Source organism: Mustela nivalis (assembly GCF_964662115.1).
Source record: "Mustela nivalis genome assembly, chromosome: 2".
In the NCBI taxonomy this organism is placed as follows: domain Eukaryota; kingdom Metazoa; phylum Chordata; class Mammalia; order Carnivora; family Mustelidae; genus Mustela; species Mustela nivalis.
Window position 1 is genome coordinate 90,861,898 of NC_139021.1, and position 25,520 is coordinate 90,887,417.

The 25,520-nt window shown below is 38.5% G+C and overlaps 1 protein-coding gene across 2 annotated transcripts in view; it reads left to right on the forward strand.

Annotated features, from left to right (window-relative positions):
- Positions 1-25,520, forward strand: part of PRKDC (protein kinase, DNA-activated, catalytic subunit) — a 252,204-nt gene that overhangs the window by 209,462 nt on the left and 17,222 nt on the right. For both annotated transcript variants that reach the window (XR_014307720.1, XM_082718849.1), the window contains exons 69-76: positions 7,456-7,645; positions 15,186-15,360; positions 17,157-17,347; positions 18,135-18,315; positions 19,346-19,506; positions 22,588-22,799; positions 24,414-24,501; positions 24,593-24,736. Coding sequence is in view for 1 of the 2 variants with exons in the window: in XM_082718849.1 (XP_082574975.1) it covers positions 7,456-7,645; positions 15,186-15,360; positions 17,157-17,347; positions 18,135-18,315; positions 19,346-19,506; positions 22,588-22,799; positions 24,414-24,501; positions 24,593-24,736 (1,342 nt within the window). In the remaining variant the exon portion in view is untranslated. The remainder of the gene's footprint in view (positions 1-7,455; positions 7,646-15,185; positions 15,361-17,156; positions 17,348-18,134; positions 18,316-19,345; positions 19,507-22,587; positions 22,800-24,413; positions 24,502-24,592; positions 24,737-25,520) is intronic.

Genomic DNA, 25,520 nt, shown 5'->3' on the forward strand with positions numbered 1-25,520 from the left:
CTGGACTTTATGTTCTGTTCCATTAATCTGTGTGCTTTTGTGCCAGTACCATACTGCTTTGATTACTATAGCTTTGTAGTATATCTTGAAATCTTGGATTCTTATACCTCCAGCTTTATTCTTCTTTCTCAAGATTTTTCGGCTATTTGGGAATCTTTCAAGGTTCCATACACATTTTAGTTTTATTTGTTCTAGTTCTGTGAAAAATGTTTTTGGTATTTAGATAGGGATTGCATTAAATCTATAGATTGCCTTGGGTAGTATGGACATTTTAGCAATACTGGTTCTTCTAATCCATGAGCATGGAATATCTTTCCATTAGTTTATGTCCTATTCATTTTTTTTAATCAAGGTTTTATAGTTTTAGAGTATAGATCTTTCACCTCCTTGGTTAAGTTTATTCCTAGATATTTTATTCCTTACAGTGTATTTATTTGTAAATAGGATTATTTTAATTTCTCCTTCTACTATTTCATTTTTAGTGTATAGAAATGCAATAGGTTTCTGTATATTAATTTTGTATCCTGTAGTTTTACTGAATTCATTTAATAATGCTAATAGTTTTTTTTTGCTGGCATCGTTATGGTTTTCTATATATAGTTTCATGTCATCTGCAAATGTAGAAGTTTTACTTCTTTAATTTCAGTGACCCTTTTTTTTCCAATAAGGATTCTTAGATTTCTTTTGTTAGATTTGTTCCTAGGTATTTTGTGTTTATCAACAGAGTTCCAGTTATTTGCTGTTCATATTTTCTGAGTTTTGTTTTATCATGCATGGGTGTTAAATTTGATCAAATGCTTTTTTCTACATCTCTTTAATTGATCATGTGCTTTTTCTCCATGGTTTATGTTTGTTAGGTCTATAGTCTATAGTTTTGTCTATACTGTTGTGCACAAACAACATCTCTGTCTGGATGACCTATCAATTTTGAAAGTGAGATACTAAAGTCTCCAACAATTATTGTATAGTTCTCTAATTTTCCTTTTAGTATTTCTTTTATATATTTACATGCTCCAGTGTTAGGTACATAAATATTTACAATGTTTACAATTGTTATATATTCTTGATGGATTGACCACCTTATCATTATATAATGACCTTCTTTGCATTTTTTTACCATTGTTAGCTTAAGGTCTGTTAGTCTGATTTAGTAAAGCTACCCCATATTTATTTATTTGGTTACCATTTGTTTGAAATATCTCTTTCAATGCCTTCACTCTTGATCAGTGTTGTTTTTAAAGCTAAAGTGAGTCCCTTGTATGCAGCATATTGTTAGATTTTGTTTTTTTATTCATTCAGCCATTCTTTGTCTTTTGATTGAGAATTTAATCCATGTACATTTAAAGTACTTATTGATAGGTAAGGGCTTACTTTTGCCACTTTGTTATCTACAGTTTTGTAGATCTGTAGTTCCTTGCTTTTTATCTTGCTGTCTTTTGTGATTTGATGACTGTTTGTATGGATATACTCTGACTCCTTTATCATAATCTTTCATAATTACTAAGGCCTTTCCTTGTTGTTTACCATGAGGCTTAAATAAAATATGATATCCTATTATAAGCTAATAACACCTTAACTGTGATGGCATTTTTAAACTTTTACACTTTTACTTCCTCATGCTCCTCACATATTAGGTTGTTGATACTATAATTTACATATTTTTATATTGTGCATCTAATAACAGATTATTGTAGTTATGGTTTTTATTTTTTTAAGATTTTATTTATTTATTGGACAGACAGAGATCACAAGTAGGCAGAGAGTCAGAGAGAAAGGGAGGAAGCAGGCTCCCTGCTGAGCAGAGATCCCAATGCTGGCTGGATCCCAGGACCCTGGGATCATGACCTGAGCCGAAGGCAGAGGCTTTAACCCACTGACCCACCCAGGCACCCCTGTAGTTATGGTTTGTTTTTGTTTTTTTTTTTTTTTTTTTAGCATTTTAAGAAAGATTTTATTTGAGAGAGAGAAAGAAAGCACAAGTGAGGAGAGGGGCAGAGGAGAAGGAGAAGCAGACTCCTTGAGCAGGCAGCCCTACATGGGGCTCCATCCCAAGACTCCCAAATCATGACCTGAGCCAAAGGAAGATAGATACTTAACCTACCAAGGCACCCATAGACCCTGTAGTTATGGTTTTTAATACATTGTTGTAGTTATGGTTTTTAATACATTGTTTTAAAATTTAAACTAGCACTATAAGTGTATTACCACCATTACCATGTTAGAGAATCTGACTTTGGCTCGACATTTACCATTACCAGTGAGATTTGTATAAGCTCATATGTTCTTATGATATTAATTAACAGTGGTTTATTTCTACTTGGAGAACTCCCTTTAGAATTTCTTATAAGCCAAGTCTAGTGGTGAATAAACTCACTTAACTTTTGATTGTTCAGGAAAGTCTTTATTTCTCCTTCAATTTTGAAGGACAAGTTTGCCAGGAATAGTATACTTGGTTGACAGATTTTTTTTTTCTTTTAATATTTTGAATAGATCATTCCATTGTCTTCTGGCCTGAAAAGTTTCTTTTGAGAACTCCACCTACAGTCTTATGAAGGTTTCCTTGTGTGTGATGTGTGTTACTTTTCTTTTGTTACTTTCAGAGAGTCTTGTCTTTGACCTTTGACAATTTAATTATGTGTCTTGGTGTAGCCTGTTCAGGTTCAGTCTATATCCGGTCCCTTGGGCCTCATGGATCTGGAAATCCATTTCTCTGCACAGGTCTATTAGAAGTTTTCAGCCATTTTTGTTTTAAATGTACTTCATGTCCCTTTCTCTTCTCCTAGCATTCCAATAATGGGCTTATTATTTCATTTTGCTACCCTATAAGTCCATAGACTCTTCACTCTTCACCTTTTTTTTTTTTTTTGCTTCTCTGGATGATCTCACTGATTCTTCTGCATGATTAGGTCTGCTTTTGAAGGTTTCTAGTGGATTCGTCAATTCAGTCTTAGTATCCTTTGCCTCTAGGATTACAGTTTTTTGGGTTTTGTTTTGTTTTGTTTTATAGTTTTCTATTTGTTGTTGTTGTTGTTGTTGTTGAACTTCTCATTTCGTTCATACATTGTTTTCCTAATTTCGTTTAGTTGTCTATTTCTTTCTTCTTGTAGTTCACTAAACTTCTTTAAAATTATAATTCTGAATTCTTTTTCTGACCGTTCATTGATCTCCATATATTTAGAATCATTTATTATAGCTTTATTATTTTCCTTTGGTGGTATCATGTTTACCTGATCTTTCATGATCCTGGTTTGTTTTGTTTTGTTTTGTTAAGATTTTATTTATTTATTTATTTATCAGAGAGAGCAAGCAAGCGAGCACAGGCAGGCAGAGTGGCAGGCAGAGAGAGAGCAGGCTCCCCACTAAGCAAGGAGCCCAATGCGGGACTCGATCCCAGCACTCTGGGATCATGAACCTGAGCTGAATGCAGCGGCTTAACCGACTAGGCCTCCCAGGCATCCCATGATCCTGATTTCTTACATTAGTGTTTGTACATTTGAGTATGTTGTCTCGTCCTCCAGATTTTACAGATTTGCTTTGACAGAAAGAGTCCTTCACCAGTCAGCTCAGCTTGGGGATCTGGATGTGTCAGCTGGTAGCATCCTTGAGCCAGGTGGGGATTATGTTAGGATATATTTTAGGTTAAGGCTACTGCCCAAGTTCTGAGGTTGGGATGGAGTGGTTGCCAGTGGCCGCAAACAACCGAAAAAAACTGCTGACTTTTTTCCCTGCTGAAGGGCAGCTCTAGGATGGTCTCTGCAGTTTCCACTATTCTCCTGTCAGTCTTCTGGACGGTCAGGACTAGGTACTGTACTCAGCAGTGGGCAGGGCTCTGAATTAGCTTCCCCTCACCCTGAGGTGGGACAGCAAATTGGCCCCAAGGCCAGTAGAGCCTTGTTTTGGGGCCCAAATTAGGCAGGTATGAACATGGCATTTTCCTGCCAGAGAGGGCTACATTTTGCTCTGCAGAGACGGAGAAGTACTGGCTCTTCTCTTTGATCAAGTTCTACTCTAAGTGGAGCTATGGGGTGGGCTACACAGCTTCCTATGTACTCTGGTTTGATTCCGTGGGCAGGCAAGCTGAAGGTTCTGTTCAGCAGTGGGTTTAAACAGGTGAATTTCCCTACTTGTGCAGGGCCATTACACAGTCCCCAAGATGGGCAAGTTTCTTATTTGAGAACCATATTAAGCAGAACTATGTACTAAGTTCTGTGGCCTAATGAGCCTGACTCTTTGGGTGGATAGGGCTACCCATCAGGTGCTCTGCTCAAGTGCTACTGTAATCACAGTTGCAGGATGGACTATGCAGATTCCTGGGAGCTCTGGTTAGGTTTCCTGGTCAGCTATGGTTAGGCTGGAGGCTGTATTCAGCAGCACTGCTGCTATAAATTTGCTTCCTTTTTTGCTTGGGAGTACAGAACAGGCCCTTAGGGCGTGCAAGGCTCTTTGTTTAAGAGACCAAATGAGTCAGAATGGTGCTTCAAGCTCTCTGGTCAGATGGGGTCACCATATTGCCTCAACAGGACTGCTGATCTGGCTTTCCATTTAAGTGCCAATTTAGTAGGAGTTGCACAGTTGGTTTCAGAGACCCCCAGGAACTCTGGTTAAGTTTTTTGATTGGCAGGGTTGGAGGCTGTATTCAGCAGTAAGTGGGGCTACTAATTAGCTTCCCTGCCTGGGCGGGGACACACAACAAATACCAAAGGAGGCAAGGCTCTTTTTTGGGAAGCAAATTAGGCAGAACTGTGCGGCAGTTGGGGCCACTGGCTTGGCTCGATAAACAGGAAGGACTTTCTGCTTGTGTGGCCTTTCTGTGCAAGTACTGCTGGGTTAAGCAGCTTCCCAGGTGCTCCAGTCAAGTTTCATGGTCAGGTCGGACAGGACCAAGAGTGACACTCAAAAATAGGTGGAGCTATGAATTAGCTTTCCTCCGTAGGCAGAGTGCCTCGTTCGGGGTCTGACAAACCTGCACCCTGCCGACTTTCCTAGTCAGACTGGGCCACTGTGTTGGTTCTGACGATAAGCCAAACCACTGGTTAGAATTTCTACTTGGGCACTGCTATGAGTAGGAACTCAGTCTGCCAAGATCTGAGTGTTGGTTGCTATAAGCCCGACCCCCCCCCCATACCACCTTTCTGTCACAGTCTAATCCCCAATCATTAAGCCTGCTGCAGGTTCCTTTGTTATCTCTATGAGATGAGACCCAAGTGGGCTTGGGTAACTAGAGGTTACCCAAACGCTAGGGTAACTAGAGGTCCATCTTGGGCTCTTTTTTTCCTACTGGAAAAACTTCAGACTTGAGGCCCTCTTGTTGTGGTACTGTTCCATCCTGTGATGGGACCCTGCAGTCATACAGTAGCTGTTCCTTTTTCTCTTCTTAAGTGATCCATCTGAGTCTCTGTGGTGTTTCAGGCTTACCCCTGTGTTCTAAGATTTTCTCAATAGTGTCTTGTCTGTGAATAGTAGTTAGTTGGTTTCATTTTGTTTGTTTGTTTTTGTTTTGTAAGGGAGGCTGAAGTCAAGAATGAACTATGTCACCATCTTGATGATGTCACTCCTTCTTCTAGTTTATTACATTGACTGATTTTTGAATATGAAACAAATGTTGCATTTGGAGGGTAAACCTTGTATGGTACAATGATCCTTTTTATATATTCTTAGATTTGCTAACATTTTATTAAGAATTTTAGTGTCTAAATTCAAGTGGGATATTGGTTTGTAATTTTCTTTTTTATAATGTCTTTGTCAGGTTTTGGTATTAGATCTATAAAATAAGTTGGACATGTTCCCTTCTTTTTTTCCTTGAAAAAAGGTTATGTAAGATCCTTCTTATTTCTTAAGTGAATATTGGATAGAATTCACCAGTGAGATTTTATATGGGCCTGTAGTTTTCCTTTTGGGAAGATTTTGGATAATGCATATAATTTCTTTGGTAGATATGGGGCTATTAAAATTTTCTATTTCTTTTTATGTCAATTTTATTAAATTGTATTTTTCAGTATATTTTTCTGTTTCATTTAAGTTGTCAAATTATTCACATAAAATTGCTCACATTATTCTTTTTTTTTATTACTGGCAGTATCTGTAGTGGGAATCCCTTTTTTACTCCTGATATTGGTGACTTGTGTTCTCTGTTTTTTCTTGATCCTTCTCACTAGAGGTTTGTCAATTCTGTTGATCTTCTTAAAGGACCAGCTTTTGACTTTGTTAATTTTCCTTGATAACTGTGTTCTGAAATTTAATTGATTTCTGGTCTCATCTTTAGTATTTTCTTCTTTCAGCTTACTTTTGACTGACTTTGCTCTTCTTTTTTTAGTTTCTTGAGGTGGAAACTTTGATGTTTGATTTTATACTTTTTCCCCTAATAAAAACATTTAAAGCTACATGCACCCCTCTAAGCTCTGCTTTGGCTACATACTGCAAATTTTGATATGTAGTATTTACATTATCATTTAGTTTAAAATATTTTCTAACTCTTTGGCGCTCCTGGGTGTCTCAGTTGGTTGACTGTCTGACTCTTGGTTTTGGCTTAGATCATGATCTCAGGGTCATGAGAGGCCTGCTCTCAGTGGAGAGTCTGCTTGAGATTCTTTCCCCTCCCTCTTCCCACCTCCCAGCATGCACATGTGCTCTCTCTAAAATAAATAAATAAATAAAATATCTTCTAATTTTCATACGATTTCATTTTTGACCTTGAAATAGTTATAAGTGCTTTGTTTAATTTCCAAATAGGTGAGTTTTTTTGTCTCTCTTATTATTGATTTCTAAATTAATTCCACAATGGCCACAAAACACATTGTGTATAGTTTTAACTTTTTAAAATTTGTTAAAACTTGTTTTGCAGTTTAGCATATGGTCTATTCTAGTAAATATACTGTATGTACTTAAATCCTGTATATTATGTAGTTCTTAAATGTAATGCTTATAAATTTCAATTAGATCAAGGTGGTTGATGGTGTTTTTCAGAACTCTATGTCTTTATTGATTTTTTTTTTTTTGTCTATTCCATCAGCTGCCTACATATGTAAGGATTTCAAAATCTCTTACTTTGATTGTGGAATTGTCTATTTTTCTCTTTAATTCTATTTTTACTTACTGTATTTTGAACTTTGTTACTAGGCATATACATGTCAATAATTGCTAGGTCTTCCTGATTAAATGTCCTTTTTATCGTTATATGTCAAAATAATGTATGATAGCATATAGTGAAAACACTAATAGATAATATTATATTTTTGCTTTAAACAGTCATACATATTTGAAAGAACTTAAGAGATCATGACCTGATCTAAAATCAAGTGTCAGATTCTCAACTGAGTACGAAATGCTCAGAAATGAGCAAAAATTTAATAATTGTAGGGTTTCTGTCTGCAAATGCCATCCAGTAGCATCCCATATATAAAAGATTTATTTCATAAGTCTCTGCCATTAATTTTCGTTTTTCATCATTTTGTGTAGATGTTTCTTTCTCAGCAAAATAGAGGAGAAACTTACTCTTCCTCCAGGTGATCATAGTATGTCCATGGATGATGATAAAGATTCTAGTGATAGGATGGAAGTGCAGGAGCAGAGAGAAGAAGTCTGTTCCCTGATTAAGAATTGTATGTTCTCCATGAAAATGAAGATGGTAGAAAGTGCAAGAAAGCAGGTGAGTACTTATATTTGTTTTCCTCTATAGTAACATAGAATTTTCTTAAATTAGCTGTTTTTTAACACCTCTTTTTGGGAAAGAACCCAAATACATGGAGACTAAACAGCTTCCTTCTAAAGAATGAATGGGTCAACCAGGAAATTAAAGAAGATTTGAAAAAAAATTCATGGAAACAAATGATAATGAAAACACAACGGTTCAAAATCTATGGGACACAGCAAAGGCAGTCCTGAGAGGAAAATATGTAGCAGTACAAGCCTTTCTCAAGAAACAAGAAAGGTCTCAAATACACAACCTAACCCTACACCTAAAGGAGCTGGAGAAAGAACACCAAAGAAAGCCTTACCCAGCAGGAGAAGAGAAATAATAAAGATCAGAGCAGAAATGAATGAAATAAAAACCCAAAAAACAATAGAACAAATCAATGAAACTAGGAGCTGGTTCTTTGAAAGAATTAATAAGATGGATAAACCCCGGGCCAGATTTATCCAAAAGAAAAGAGAAAGGACCCAAATAAATAAAATCATGAATGAAAGAGGAGAGATCACAACAAACACCAAAGAAATACAGACAATTATAAGAACATACTATGAGCAAGTTTACACAAACAAATTTGACAATCTGGAAGAAATGGATGCATTCCTAGAGACATATAAACTACCACAACTGAACCAGGAAGAAATAGAAAACCAGAACAGACCTGTTACCAGTAAGGAGATTGAAATAGTCATCAAAAATCTCCAAACAGGGGCACCTGGGTGGCTCAGTGGGTTAAAGCCTCTGCTTTCGGCTCAGGTCGTGATCCCAGGGTCCTGGGATCGAGCCCCACATCCGGCTCTCCGCTCCGCGGGAAGCCCGCTTCCTCCTCTCTCTCCCTGCCTAGTCTCTTTGCCTACTTGTAATCTCTTGTCTGTCAAAAAAATAAATAAAACCTTTAAAAAAAAAAGAAATCTCCAAACAAATAAAATAAAATAAAATAAATCTTTAAAAAAAAGGGGCGCCTGGGTGGCTCAGTGGGTTGGGCCGCTGCCTTCGGCTCAGGTCATGATCTCAGAGTCCTGGGATCGAGTCCCGCATCGGGCTCTCTGCTCAGCGGGGAGCCTGCTTCCCTCTCTCTCTCTCTGCCAGCCTCTCTGCCTACCTGTGATCTCTCTCTGTCAAATAAAATAAAATAAAATAAATCTTTTAAAAAAAAAAATCTCCAAACAAACAAAAGCCCAGAGCCAGATGGCTTCACAGGGGAATTCTACCAAACATTTAAAGAAAACTATTCTTCTGAAACTGTTCCAAAAATAGAAATGGAAGGAAAACTTCCAAACTCATTTTATGAGGCCAGCATCACCTGGATCCCAAAACCAGACAAGGATCCCATAAAAAAAGAGAGCTATAGACCAATATCCTTGATGAACACAGATACGAAAATTCTCACCAAAATACTAGCCAATAGGATTCAACAGTACATTAAAAGGATTATGCACCACGACCAAGTGGGATTTATTCCAGGGCTGCAAGGTTGGTTCAACATCCGCAAATCAATCAATGGGATACAACACATTAATAAAAGAAAGAACGAGAACCATATGATACTCTCAATGGAGAAAAACTGAAAGCTTTTCCGCTAAGGTCAGGAACATGGCAGGGATGTCCATTATCACCACTGCTATTCAACATAGTACTAGAAGTCCTAACCTCAGCAATCAGACAACAAAAGAAAATTAAAGGCGTCCAAATCGGCAAAGAAGAAGTCAAATTATCACTCTTCGCAGATGATATGATTCTATGTGTGGAAAACCCAAAAGACTCCACTCCAAAACTGCTAGAACTTGTACAGGAATTCAGTAAAGTGTCAGGATGTAAAATCAATGCACAGAAATCAGTTGCATTTCTCTACACCAACAACAAGACAGAAGAAAGAGAAATTAAGGAGTCAGTCCCATTTACAATTGCACCCCAAACCATAAGATACCTAGGAATAAACCTAACCAAAGAGGCTAAGAATCTATACTCAGAAAACTATAAAGTACTCATGAAAGAAATTGAGGAAGACACAAAGAAATGGAAAAATGTTCCATGCTCCTAGATTGGAAGAATAAATATTGTGAAAATGTCTATGCTACCTAAAGCAATCTACACATTTAATGCAATTCCTATCAAAGTACCATCCATCTTTTTCAAAGAAATGGAACAAATAGTTGTAAAATTTATATGGAACCAGAAAAGACCTCGAATAGCCAAAGGGATATTGAAAAAGAAAGCCAGCGTTGGTGGCATCACAATTCCGGACTTCAAGCTCTATTACAAAGCTGTCATCATCAAGACAGCATGGTACTGGCACAAAAACAGACACATAGATCAATGGAACAGAATAGAGAGCCCAGAAATAGACCCTCAACTCTATGGTCAACTAATCTTTGACAAAGTAGGAAAGAATGTCCAATGGACAAAAGACAGCCTCTTCAATAAATGGTGTTGGGTAAATTGGACAGCCACATGCAGAAAAATGAAATTGGACCATTTCCTTACACCACACACGAATATAGACTCAAAATGGATGAAGGACCTCAATGTGAGAAAGGAATCCATCCAAATCCTTGAGGAGAGCACAGGCAGCAACCTCTTCAACCTCAGCCGCAGCAACGTCTTCCTAGGAACATCGCCCAAGGCAAGGGAAGCAAGGGCAAAAATGAACTATTGGGATTTTATTAAGATCAAAAGCTTTTGCACAGCAAAGGAAACAGTTAACAAAACCAAAAGACAACTGACAGAAAGGGAGAAGATATTTGCAAATGACATATTAGATAAAGGGCTAGTGTCCAAAATCTATAAAGAACTTAGCAAACTCAACACCCAAAGAACAAATAATCCAATCAAGAAATGGGCAGAAGATAGGAACAGACATTTCTGCAAAGAAGACATCCAGATGGCCAACAGACACATGAAAAAGTGCTCCACATCCCTCAGCATCAGGGAAATACAAATCAAAACCACAATGAGAGACCACCTCACACCAGTCAGAATGGCTAAAATGAACAAGTCAGGAAATGACAGATGCTGGCGAGGATGCCGAGAGAGGGGAACCCTCCTACACTGTTGGTGGGAATGCAAGCTGGTGCAACCACTCTGGAAAACAGCATGAAGATTCCTCAAAATGTTGAAAATAGAACTACCCTACGACCCAGCAATTGCACTACTGGGTATTTACCCTAAAGATACAAACGTAGTGATACAAAGGGGCACATGCACCTGAATGTTTATAGCAGCAATGTCTACAATATCCAAACTATGGAAGGAACCTAGATGAATGGATCAAGAAGATGTAGTATATATATACAATGGAATACTATGCAGCCATCAAAAGAAATGAAATTTTGCCACTTGGGATGACATGGATGGAACTAGAGGGTATCATGCTTAGTGAAATAAGTCAATTGGAGAAAGACAACTATCATATGATCTCTCTGATATGAGGAAGTGGAGATGCACGTGGGGATTTAGAGGGGTAGGAGAAGAATAAATGAAACAAGATGGGATTGGGAGGTAGACAAACCATAAGTGACTCTTAATCTCCCAAAACAAACTGAGGGTTGCTGGGAAAGGGGGAAAGGAGTGGGGTGGGGTTATGGACATTGGGGAGGGTATGTGCTATGGTGAGTGCTGTGAAGTGTGTAAACCTGGCGATTCACAGACCTGTACCCCTGGGGATAAAAATACATTATATGTTTATAAAAAAATATAAAACAAAGACTCAGGAGTAACCCTGGGTATTTGGTTTCCTTAGTAGACTGTCAGGTGAACTTGAACGCCACTTAATGGCTTTTCTTCTTTGTGTAGGAAGCCCTGGGATAGAGGTGACCAGATAAATAAACAGTTGTTTTTTTTTTTTTTTAAGATTTTATTTATTTATTTGAGAGAGAGCACAAGAACGGGGGAGGCAGAGGCAGAGGGAAAAGCAGACTCTCCACTGAGCAGGGAACCCAATGTAGGACTCAATCCCAGGACCCTGGGATTATGACCTGAGCCGAAGACAAAAGCTTAATCTACTGAGCCACCCAGGTGCCCCGGATTAACAGTTTTAAAACACTGTTCTGATTGTAGTGAGAGAAAGGATTGGAGGAAGGGTAAAGGGGTTGTCCAGCCTATGTATTACTCCAGGTAATTGATGAGGGCAGCCAATCAAGGTTAGAGTCTGAGAAGTGGAGATCAGTGAACAAGTTCAAGAAAAAGGAAGCATGGATGAGAGACACTGTGACTGGTTCAAAGGAAGCATGGATGAGAGACACTGTGACTGGTTCTGTTCAGGAAGAGGAAGTAGGATCCCCAGGCTTCTCTGCCTGTATAGCTGAGTGTATGGGAATGCAGGAAGAATGGCAGTTTGTGGGGTGCATTTAGTTGAAGACATATTGCATGTGTGAGGCCTTTAAAACAAGCAAATTTCTATTTACTAATTTATGCATAAGAAATCTAAAGTTCTGGAGAAAAAGAGCTGTGCTTGCAATAGAGGTCTGAAGGTGATTGGCACATGGACTATCACTGAAGCCACAGGAGTGGATAAGGTGACCAGGACCAGTCGCCAAAACATACCTACAGTTTTGGGAGGAACAAAGGGAAATTTGTCCAAAAAGGAGCTGAAACTAGATGGTAACGTTAGAGGATGACCAGGAGGCTGAGCCCAGAGGGAGGGCCAGAAATCATCAGTGCCTGTTACCCAGGAGAGCAAAGGCATGCAGAAACTAAAGTGCCCTTGCATTGAGAGAAGGCTTGTGCTGACTTCAGTGAGAACTATTTCACTGGGGCAGAAGTCAGATCAGAGTGGGTAGAAGAACAGATAAGGATGGATATGCAGGGGCAGTGAGCACAGCCTGCTTCTAAGGAAGCCATGATGAGGAGAAGCAGGTGGGTTTAGGAAGAGTTTGGATTTTTAGGAAAGAGGAGACCGGGGATTTTAAAGCTTAATGGTAGGGAGAGAAAGGACATACAGAGAGGGATCATTAGTAAGATAGGATTTCTTGTGGAGTTGAAAGGGAAAGGATTCAAGCAAAGGTGAATGGAAGAACTCTGTTCTCTCTGGGCAGTAGGCCCTCTGCAGAGGCTGAGCTGAAGAGATCTGAGAATAGTGGGGGAGTGGTGGGTTATTCTGGACTGTGGTGGAGGGCCTGGTGAGCCATGGAAGAACTGTCAGTGTGGTCTCTGGTGAGTCTGTGAGTATAGGAGCAGAAACGCCATGCACTTCGATGTACCCAGGAGTATGGTTTTTCCAGGTGGGTGTAATACAAGGACAAAGGCTGGTGACCTGAGAGTATTGCAAAGAGAGTGGTGGGAAAAGCTGGCTGGCTTAATTGCACACGGAAGGAAGTGGAAGCAGGAAGAAGGCAGGTAAAGTTACCAGAGGCTTTAAGGTTATAAAGCAAACATAGCAAGAATTTGGTGGGTAGAGTAGGTTTGTGGTCAAAATGGTGTGACTTGAGTTTAGGAATTTGGTGGTGAGGAAGTTCTGAGTAGTGATGAAGATTACAGTATAGCTAAGAAGCTGCACCCAACATTGTCAGGGGCAGTGTTGGGAAGCTACTATTCCAGCTCTTGTGATTACTGTCTAGCAAGAGAATAAGAGCTGCACTTCAACCCAACAGCATAAGATGAATGAAGAAAAGAGAGGCCATCATGCTAGGAGAGCCCCAAGAAGAAGAGACCTTCTGCCTGGTAGGAAGGCTTGCTGGAGAAGGAGGCATTCAGATGGGGCTTTATGGAAATGGTAGGGTTTGCACTTTGAGAAGAGAAAAAGGTGCTATAGATACAAGACATATTCCAGCAAAATCATGGAGGTGAGAAGCTGGGAATTGCAGTCTACTTTCGACATGCTGGCTCAGTTGGAAGCTGTATGGAAGATTGTCTGCTGAGGGAAAAAGCCTAGAGACTGTGAAGTCTCAAACTAGGAAAGTTGTGGTAGGAATGCAAACAATGTGAAAGATGCTCTAGAAGTGAGGTAAGAAGTCCAGAGATAGGAAGTATTATGGAGAAGATGCAGCTGAGGAAGGCTCAGATTTTTAGCCTACATAGTTGAAAGGATAGTGAAGAACAAGACATGGGTTTGATGAAAACGTCTTTTGAAATTTGGTAAAGAAGAATTAAAAGACATCCATATAACAACCAAACAAATAAAAAATAGATAAGTTATACATAAAAATTTAGAAATTCCTGTTCCTCCAAGAACACACTCAAAAAAGTGATCGGACAACCCATACACATGTGAGAAAATAATTGGGAAATCATGTATCTGATAAAGGTCTACTATCCAGAACACATAAAGAACTCTTTATAACTGAACAACAAAAACTCAATCCAACTTAAAAAATGGGCTAAGGGGCGCCTGGGTGACTCAATGGTTTAAGCCTCTGCCTTCGGCTCAGGTCATAGTCTCAGGGTCCTGGGATCAAGCCCCACATCGGGAAGCAGGGAGTCTGCTTCCCCCTCTCTCTGCCTGCCTCTCTGCCTACTCGTGATTTCCGTCAAATAAATAAATAATCTTTTAAAAAAATGGGCTAAGAATTCTAAATAGACATTTCTCCAAAGCAGATATACAGATGGTTAACAAGCACATGAAAAGATGTTCAGCATTATTAGTTATTAGGAAAATGCAAATTGAAACCACACAAGATACCACTTCACACTCACTGTAATCAAAGAGACTGCTCAGACAAATATTGGTGAAGATGTGGAGAAATTGGAACCCTCATACACTGATGATGGGAATGTAAAATGGTACAGATGCTGTGGAGAACAAGTCTGACATTTCCTCAAAAAGTTAAACATAGAGTTACCATGTGATCCACCATTTCAACTCGTAGGTATATGGGAGAAGTGAAAGTGTATGTCCACACAGAAATTTGTGCATAGATATTTACAGCAATATTATTCAAAATAGCCAAAAGGTGGAGGCAACCCCCAAAGCTATCAATAGATGAATGGATAAATAAAATGTGCTCTATCCATGCAACAGAATATTATTCAGCCATGTGAAGGAATAAAGTGTGAATACACACTGTAACTTGGGCAAACCTAGAAAAGACTATGCTAAGTGAAAGAAGACAGATAAAATCACCACGTTTCTGATTTCATTGATAGGAGATGTCCAGAATCGGCAAATCCATAGAGATAGAAAGTAGTTTAGTGTTTGCCATGGCTGGAGGGAATGGGGAGCAAATTGTTTCTTTTTGAATTGATTAGATGTTCTGGAACTAGATAGTAGTGATGGTTGCCCAACTTTGTAAATTTACTAAAAGACAGAACTGTATACATTTGAAATGTGAATGCTTTCCCCATGAAAAATAAAAGACATGTGTCTCTCTCTGTCAAATAAATAAATAAAATCTTTTTTAAAAATACATTTACACAATTTAAACTGAGGAGATGGATTTACTGCTTTCAGGTGAGTTGTGTCATGCAAAAAGGGAAGAAGGCCAGTTAAAAATTTCTGTCAAATGTTTTATTTTTATTTCTAAGTGATCACCTGTGTATTATCTTACCACTTTCTTTTCTATAGCACAATTTCTCACTTGCCATGAAACTACTGAAGGAGCTTCATAGAGAGTCAAAAGCAAGAGATGACTGGCAGATGCAGTGGGTGCAGAGCTACTGCCGGCTCAGCCATAGCCGGAGCCAGGGCCAGACCTGCCCTGAGCAGATTCTCACAGCGCTGAAAACAGTCTCCTTATTGGGTACTGGACTATTCTTTTCTATAGAAATAAGTTCAGTGGCACTATTTTATATTATGTCTCTGTGTCTTTTAAAACTTATTTTGGGGCGCCTGGGTGGCTCAGTGGGTTAAGCCACTGCCTTCGGCTCAGGTCATGGTCTCAGGGTCCTGGGATCGAGTCCCGCATTGGGCTCTCTGCTCAGCAGGGAGCCTGCTTCCCTCTCTCTCTCTCTCTGCCTGCCTCTCCGACTACTTGTGATTTCTCTCTGTCAAATAAATTTTAAAAAAAAAATCTTTAAAACTTATTTTGATGCTTTATCTGACATTTGGGAATTAATTTTTGTAATAATTTTATTAAATATTTGGAGCCAAGGACTTTGCATCCTATTAATGCTATGGAATGTGGTTCTTGGAGATTTTCTTTATTGATCAAATAAAATTGAAATTAAAATTTTTTCTGTAATATTTATGCAAATTATGGGTCTCATAGTTTAATTATTTTGAAAACCTTGTTTACTTAGAAGAATTGCCTTTTAAAAAATTGAATATGAAACATCTTTTTCCTCCTCAGCTTTTCTTTTCTTTTTTTTTTTAACATAGCCCTCAAAACTGAGGGGAGAAAAAGAATTCACTATGTGAGTTTTGGGTTCACTCCACCTGTTTTGCTGCCCTCTGTCCCGGGGTATATAGCAGCAATATTATTGACCATGCTGACAACCAAATTCCCAAGTTGGACTCTTCAGTAAGACAGGGAATTATATCAGACTATTAGTCTCAGTAAAAATGCAAATAGGAGAAGCACGCTCTCCATATTTATCAGGAGCAGAAAATCATCGTTATGTTTGCTTAAATATTTTTAGGGGTTTTGGGTGGGAGGAATGGAGGAGAGGAGAAGGAGTTGGCTGATACTAAGATAATATTAGTACTCCTAATATTAGGGGCGCCAGGGTGGCTCAGTGGGTTAAAGCCTCTGTTTCAGGTCATGATCCCAGGGTTCTGGGATCAAGCCCCGCATAGGGCTCTCTGCTCAGCAGGGAGCCTGCTTCCTCCTCTCTCTCTGCCTGCCTCTCTGCCTACTTGTGATCTCTGTCAAATAAATAAAATCTTAAAAAAAAAATACTAATCCTACAGTTTTAGTAGTCATCATATGGCTGTAGTTTTTAACTGTCTTGTGAAATAATAGGGCCAGTAGTTTTGAACATGTATCTGAGGGTAATCTGGCAGAGAATTTTCACAGATGGATGAGCAGGGTAGAATGGCTGATTGGACTTGCGGGGTGACAGCCCCTTCTCTTTGTACCCTTCTTGTATCCTCTGCAAGCTGCAGGCTTGACCAGGGCTTCCTTCCCCAAAGCCATAGTAAGACATTAGAACTAGACCTTTACGTGCAGCAGCATTTGTTGCTTTATCAGCTATAAATCACAGTAGCAATTTAAAAATCTAATCTGGTTTTTAATGTATATGCACAATTGCATTAAAAAGAGACATTTTCTTTCCTTTATAATGGATTTAGGTACTTTGACAAAATGCAGAATGATGGTACTTGAATAAAAGTTTATTCAGTGTTTTAATTGCCTTAGCCTCTATAGACTTTGCTGTAGTCACTGCTAACAAAGAACATTTTTTCATTCATATGAGTTCAAGAAATTCCCTAACCACTGTATGAAGCCAGTTTCTTATAGTTAGACGATTTATTTTAAATTTTTAATAGAAAACAACTTCTGTACACTATGAGTATCCTTTTTTTTTTTTAATTAATGACATCCATTTATTTCTGAGAAAATCATCTGTGTTTATGTGTATGTTTTTAATCCAACAGGTGAGAGCACATCAAGTTACATAAGCAAAAATGTTCTTGCTTTCCATGATCAGAATATTCTTTTGGGTACAACATACAGAATCATAGCTGAGGCTCTCATCAGGGAGCCAAACTGCCTCGCTGAAATCGAGGAAAGCAAGGCTAGAAGAATTTTGGATCTTTCTGGATCCAGTACAGAGAATGCAGAAAAGGTAATGAATACTGGAAGAGTAAACTTTTTATGTTTGTGTGTTGTACGTCTCCAGTGTGCAGCCTTCTGACTACACAAAAGAAATAATGAGAAATGATGATTGCTTTGTGTTTTGAGAATGTATTTGACAGTTATACAGCCAAGTTTCTTATGTGGAAAACTGACATATTCAATTATTTCCTGTTTATTTGAATGATACAGATTGTTTCAGTATTAGAAGTGAAAAATTTGTGTTGGATTGATGTGGACAGTTCTTCCAAGAATTTTGCTAATGGATTTCACCACCAGTTGCCATCCAGACGTCCCATTATTTTGTGGAGCAAATCAGCCTTTTCCACTTTTTTATGTAGTGTCTGCTTTGCCTAGCTTTTCTCAGATGATTTTGTATTTTCCCTGTGCCTACTTCACTTTAGTTGTTAGCCTTGCCTTCTTCCTCCTCAGTGTTACTACCCAACATCTGAGCAGGGTGGTGAGGATAAAGTGCCAACTTCCATCTCTTCTTCAGTTTCTGACAGGCTACATGATCCCCCATTGATCTTTGGTGCCAATTCTGCATGACTAGTGGACCTTCTGGGTTTTAAAAGTACTGAGGATTATACTGAAATGACTCACTGTTTCACAATCAGGGCAGACAGACTCCCTTTTCCATTTAACCAGCTTTCTGTGTTATCTCATGGCTCACAAATCACAAGTATTCTTTCTTTGTCATCACAAGTCGAAAGTAGAGTTCTTCCAGAAAACTTAAGCTGCACTCACAGGTTCACAATTGAGACATCTGTGAATTCCAGGTGATCACAGGTCTGCACCAGAGAGCATTCCATCACCTTTCTGAGGCCGTGCGGATAGCTGAGGAGGAGTCCCAGCCTTCCCTCATGGGCCAGGGTCCTCTAGCCAGCCTGACAGATGCTTACATGACGCTGGTGGATTTCTGTGACCAGCAGCTCCGCAAGGAGGAGGAGAGTGCATCAGGTGGGTCACAAAAGGAAAAATCATTTAGTTTGTAACATTGTGTTAGGCCAAAACCTTAAGACTTCTGTAGATACTTTGTTTCCTGTTTGCTTGTTTTTATTTTTTTTTTAAAGATTATATTTGAGAGAGAGAAGGGGGCATGGGCACGTGAGTGGATGGAGGTGCAGAAGGGGAGGGAGAGAGGGAATCTCAAACAGACTTCCAAGTTGAGCTTGGAGCCAGACTTGGGCTCTATCCCATGACCCTGAGATTATGACCTGAGACAAAATCAAGAGTCAGATGCTCATCTGACTGAACCACTCAGGAGCCTCTGCATCTTAGGTTTTTGTCTGTCTGTTTGTTTGTTTAAGATTTTATTTATTTATTTTTGTTTGTTTGTTTGTTTGTTTGACAGACGGAGATCACAAGTAGACAGAAAGGCAGGCAGAGAGGGGTAGCGGGAAGGAGGCTCCTTGCTGAGCAGACAGCCCGATGTGGGGCTCGATTCTGGGATCCTGAGATCATGACCTGAGCCGAAGGCAGCTTTAACCCACTGAGCCATCTAGGCACCCTTGTATCTTGGGATTTTAAATGACAGTTATTCTGAGAAAAGTCTTGTCTTTTTAAGAAGCAACAGCATCTTCAAGCAACATGACCTGCATATAAACAGTCACACTATCTTTCCATTTGCTTATAGTTTCTACATTTTACTTGTAGCTTTGGTAATATTGGCTATGTGGCCTGCCTCTTGCTCTTGAAAAAAATTCAGTAACCAGCAGCTGTTCAATGTTCCCTCTGGCCCAAGAAGGCAACGGTGCTGCATACAGAATGCATATTCCAGTGAAGAATTCAGCTTCAAGATGGAAGCTTTTACATATGGCCCAAAACTGCATCTGGTGTTTGTTGATCTAAAGTACTTGTTAAAAGAGAACAGTGACATATTACAAAATAGAAGCCCAAAGGGAAATGTAGTCATTTGTTAAATTTATAGTTTATGTATGTGTAAGTGGGTATACTGACCGTTTTTTTCCTTCTCTCCTGTCCTTTGTAGTTACTGAGTCTCTAGAACTACAGACGTATCCAGCCATTGTGGTAGACAAAATGTTGAAAGCTTTAAAATTGCATTCCAGTGAAGCCAGGCTGAAGTTTCCCAGACTACTGCAGATTATAGAACTATATCCAGAGGAGACCCTGAGCCTAATGACAAAAGAGGTTAGTGTCTATTTTCTAATGAAGAGAACTTTACAGAGCTTAAAGACATGTTTCTGTTTATATCTAAACACATTAGTATGTGCAATGCATATATTACAGGTTTTCCTAACCAGCATTGCATTTTACTATATTCTGAGACTGTAGGTAATTTAAAGCTCTATAAAAGGGTGTTTACATTTACCCATTTGCTTCTGTGGGTGTTGATAAGAACACTGTGTCTGCCTCAGGAAGAGGAGGAGATATGTTTGGGACAAGGCGGGAATTTTCTATAGCACAATTTGCTGTCCAGAATGACTAAGCTGTAGTCTGGAACATCTGTTGGTGCCTTATGCTCAGTTTATTATTTATCTCAGGGAGAGGGAGTATGTTTCAGCTGGCATCCCACCCCCGGTGACTACAGTGCCTGCTGGCAGCACCATGTTCATGAGGATCCTGAGGCCTTCAAGTGTGCAGTGAGCAGCTAGGGGGTGCAGGCACAACCCCACAGTGTTCTGCTCACCACTTGTGGGTCCCGCACAGGCCTCTCCCAAAACGAAGCTGCATCATCCTACTATCTTTCTGTCATTTGAGCCATCTGAAAGACTCCTTAATGACTTCTGTAGATGTTTAACTGCACAATAGGGCCAGGCTTTGAGTTGTTACACAACAGTTCAAAAGGGTAACATAGCACTCTGTTGGCTTTATGTAATAAATTTTTAAACAGTGCTGGTTTCTGAGCTGTGGAGACTGAGTGCCTGGCAGGGCTTTACTACACACTCCGACCCTCTTGTGGATTTAGAAGGATGGGATTTTCTCAGTAGGTCCTAAAAAAGAGATTAAAGTAACTTCAGAAATGTAGTAGATACATGTGTGTATGTTTTTCTTAAAGATTAGTGAAGAAATCATTAAATTATAATTTTAGTTTTCCCAAAATAATATTTATATATGATGAAGATAGCATTTCGAATTTGTGAGGAAATAAATGGAATGTACATTCAATGTTGTTATGGCACCAGGGAGTCATTTGAGATGGGGAACTAACCTTTATTGATCACTCCCTTTGAGCTATGTGGACCGATGCTTTTTATCCCCACATTTTTTGCTCTTTACTCATTTAATAGATGAAAGTAGGAAGCTTGCCATGTTCACTCCTCATACCAACATTCCAAGTGGATCAGATTTTATCTTAAAATTAATACATTAAAAAGCTCTAACTCTTTTTTCTGTAAAAAGACAAAATCCAGAAACTATAAAGGAAAAGAATCAGCACTTCCTTGCAGGGGAAAAAAACAAAAAACAACAATATATATGAAGTTTAAAAAAAAAAACTGCCAGAAAAAATATTTGCAACATGTATTAGAGACAAAGAGCTGGTGTCTCCCTCTAAAAAAAAAAAAAAAAAAATAGACCAGTAGAAAGTGGTCAGAGGAAATGCATGCATGGTTTAAAGAAACATGAAAATTAAAATTAGATCTTTTTCACCTCTCAGATTGACAATAAATTTTTAAAATTGTCTTTTGTGTTGGATTTTGTAAAGTAGTCAACTATGAATATACTTTTTTTAAATTGAATATACAGTTGACATAACAATACCATAAGTTTCAGGCATGCAGTATAATGATTGAGCAATTCTGTCCATTACTTAGGGCTCATCATGACAAGTGTAGTAACCATCTGTCATTATACAGTATTATTACAGTATTGGTGGCTGTATTACCTATGGTATACTTTATATCCCCGTGACTTATTTATTTTATAACTGGAAGTTTGTACTTCTTAATCCCCATCAACTATTTTGCTTATCCTGGCTCATCCGTCTCCTCTGGAAACCACTAGTTTATTGTCTGTATTAATGAGTCTGTTTCTGTTTCTTGTTTGTTCATTTGTTTTTTGTTTTTTGTTTTTGTTTTCTTTTATTTTTAGATTTTATTTATTTTTTTTTATGCCACATAAGTATATTTGTCTTTCTTTGTCTGACTTATTTCACTTAGCATAATACCTACTGGGTCCATCCATGTATTCACACATGGCAAGATTTCATTCTTACATAAACCACATTTTCATCATCCATTCATCTATTCATGGAGACTTGGGGTGCTTTTATATATTAGCTATTGTAAATAATGCTGCAATAAACATGAGGGTGCAAATATCTTTTTGAGTTTATGTTTTTGTTTTCTTTGAGTAAATACCTAGAAGTAGAATGACTGAATTGTATGGTGTTTCTACTTTTAACTTTCTGAGCAATCTCCATACTGTTTTCTACAGTGGCTGCATCAATTTACATTACCACCAAAAGTACACAAGGGTTCCCTTTTCTCCACAACCTCACCAACACTTGTTTTTTGTTTTTGGATACCAGCTATTCTGGTAGGCGTGATATTTCATGGGGTTTTGATTTGCATTTCCCTGATGATGAGTGATAACGAGCATCTTTTCATGTGTCTGTCGGCCATCTGTATGTTTCTTTGGAAAAATGTTTACTCAGGTCTTATGCCTATTTTTAATCAGATTTTTTTGGTATTGAATTATATGAGTTTCCATTATGCTTGTAAGAATGAAAATTTGAAAAATCCTTTCAGAGGGAAATCTAGCAATTTTTTTTTAACAGTTGTTAGTGTTCACACAGTAATTATACTTCTAGAAATTTATCCTGTGGGCACACATAGCACAAATACAAAGAGATAAACATGTAGAAATGTTCATTGTAGCATTATCTATAATAGCAAAACTTGGAAAATACCCTAAAAATTCATTATACAGCAGTAATTAAATAAAACGGAATGCTATCCAGCTGTTAAAAAGAATGAGGTACATCTATCCATTCACCTAAGAAAAACCAGCAACAGTATATCTAGTCTGATTCCATTCTTGCAAAGAACGGATATGTCTGTACATACATACAAAACATCTAGAAGAATGGAATGGTGCTTAAGTGGAATAAGAACTAAGAAGGCTGAGGGAGAGAAGATGTTTTATTTTAGACTTACTTCTGTATGCTTCTGATTATAGATATATTTTATATTGGGCACACAATACTTTCACAATAAAACAGTGCTAAAAGTTGTATTCATTATTAAGTTACAGTTCTCTGTGTTTTAGATTTCTTCCATTCCTTGCTGGCAGTTCATTGGCTGGATCAGCCATATGGTGGCCTTACTGGACAAAGAGGAAGCTGTTGCTGTCCAGCATACTGTGGAAGAGATTGCTAATAACTATCCACAGGCAATTGCCTACCCCTTTATAATAAGTAGTGAAAGCTATTCCTTCAAAGATACTTCTACTGGCCATAAGAATAAGGAGTTTGTGGCAAGGTGGGTTGATCAAATACTATAGGTTTTAAAGTGTATGATAAAAGCAAACACATGGGGGCTCAGTCAGTGGAGCACATGACTCCTGGTCTTGGGGTCCTGAGGTCAAGCCCCATGTTGGGCATAGAGTTAACTTAAGAAAAAGATAAATAAAACACATAGAAGCTTGTGTTTGTCTTCAAATTAATTAGAGCTGTCATTAAAAAATAGAAAATCTTAGACATCTCTTTGTTGAATATATCTACCCCAGGTATGTTATTTATCACAGAACTTTTTCCTTTATTTTTTTTTTTTAAGATTTTATTTATTTGAGAGAGAGAGTGAGAGAGAGAAAGTATGAGTCGGGGGAGGGTCAGAGGGAGAAGCAGACTCCCCGCTGAGCTGGGAGCCTAATATGGGACTCAGTCCAGTCACTGCTTAAGCTGAAGGCAGATGCTTAACCCACTGAGCCACCCGGTGCCCCCCTTCTTTTTTTTTTTTTTTTTCCTTTTTAAAGTTAACTTTATGCCCAGTGTGGGGCTCCAGCTTGTAACCTAGAGATCAAGAGTTGCATGCTCTACTGACTAAGCCAGACATGTGCCCCTGAATTTCTTTCCTTTTATAAAATACTTTTCATCTTAGAATGTTATTCATGAAAATTCTGTCCTTATAATAGTAAGAGTTGACAGTAATCAGTTGATTGAGGCAGACAGATAAGATGCTTTTTGAAATCAGTTTCTGAAATTGTTCTTTAATTCAAAATACCTGGGAAGCCCCTCTTACTAAGTAGGCTGCCTGAAGTGCCATCCTTTTCATTTTATTATTTGATTTGTAAGTGCAGATATAACTAGCAATGACAAACTAGTTTTGCAAGAATACTTGGTAAATACATGGTGTTTCGGGCATTCTCTGTTTGTTTGTTTGTCATGAGCTCATTTATCTTACTAGAGTGTTTCTGGGAAGGTAAGAATAAGATACCACTTTTGTCATGGTTTTTGGATGGGTTGGCTGCTGTAAGTCCATCTGCCACCGATGGTGCCCGGCCCACCCCTGGGTCTCTCAACATAGTCAACTGCAACATGATTAATTTTTTATTTATTTATTTATTTATTTATTTATTTTTAAGAAAAAAGAAGGGCATCTGAGTGGCTCAGTTGGTTGAGCGTCCAACTCTTGATCTCAGCTCAGGTCATGATCTGAGGGTCGTGGGATCGAGACCCCAGAGTCAGGCTCCTTGCTCAGTTGGGAATCTGCTGGAGATTCTCTCTTTCCCTCTGCCCCTCTTCCACTTTATGCATGTGTTCTTTCTCCCAAATAAATAAATCTTAAAACAAAAAAAGAGAAAGGTTTGAAAGCATGCTGAGAAAGTGGCCTTTTCTTTCATAACATAATTTCAGAAACCGTATGTATCAAATTGTGTACATTAAAATGTCAACAACATTTGCAAAGAGATTTGCTTTCCCTTTATCTGAGAAGCTCAACTCTTGATAGACTGTATGCTTTGTACTTCATCTAATATTGAACAAAATTTTAAAATTGTTCTTTCCCTAGACTATTAGTTGGTAATAATATAATTTTATATATGAATATAAATAATTATATGTAAATAAACTGTGGGCCTTGGTAATTGTTTTATAGGATTAAAATTAAGTTGAATCAAGGAGGAGTGATTCAAGATTTTATTAGTGCCCTAGAACAGCTCTCTAATCCTGAAATGCTCTTTAAGGTAATGTAATAGCTTCTAGTTCATAAAACATAGATTTTGGATAAAACCTCCTTGCAGTCAACTTGGTTGTTCTTTTTTTTTTTCTTCCCAGGATTGGATTGATGATATGAAAGTCGAACTGGCAAAAACCCCTGTTAATAAAAAAAACATTGAAAAGATGTATGAAAGAATGTATGCAGCCTTGGGAAACCCAAGGGCTCCAGGCCTTGGGGCTTTCAGAAAGCGGTTTATTCAGGTATGGATTGGTGGCAGCCTGACTTTATAATAATGTAATCATTGTGAAGATCAATATTTATATTTGATGGTTTGTTAATAATTCTGGTTTTAAAATGTCTATTAAAGTTGTAAACTTATCTTCAGATCTAATGCTTTTGGTGAGATAGTGATGCACATATTTAGGTCAGATAGTGGCAGGTGGGGCAATAGATAAAACCATGGGGCTTTTATTGCATTCTGTTCTTCATGCTCAGATTTTTAGATTTGAAGGTTACATGTGGTTCAATATATTTGTTAACTTTTTAATTTAAATTTTATTAGTTAACATATAGTGCAGTATTGGTTTCTGGGGTAGAATTCAGTGGTTTGCTTACATACAACACCAAGTGCCCTCCTTTATGCTGTAGTTTAATGTTTTTCATTCTCCTAATTATTTGAATGTTGGATTAAGAAAGCACTTGTAGGGGCACCTGGGTGGCTCAGTGGGTTAAAGCCTCTGCCTTCGGCTCAGGTCATGATCCCAGGGTCCTGGGATAAAGCCCCGCATCGGGCTGTCTGCTCAGCACCTCCCCCTCTCTCTCTCTGCCTGCCTCTCTGCCTACTTGTGATCTCTGTCTGTCAAATAAATAAATAAAATCTTTAAAAAAAAAGAAAGAAAGAAAGAAAGCACTTGTAGAGGTGCTGGGTGGCTCAGTGGTTAAAGCCTCTGCCTTCGGCTCAGGTCATGATCCCAGAGTCCTGAGATCCAGCCCCACATCGGGCTCTCTGCTCAGCAGGGAGCCTGCCTCCCCCTCTCTCTCTCT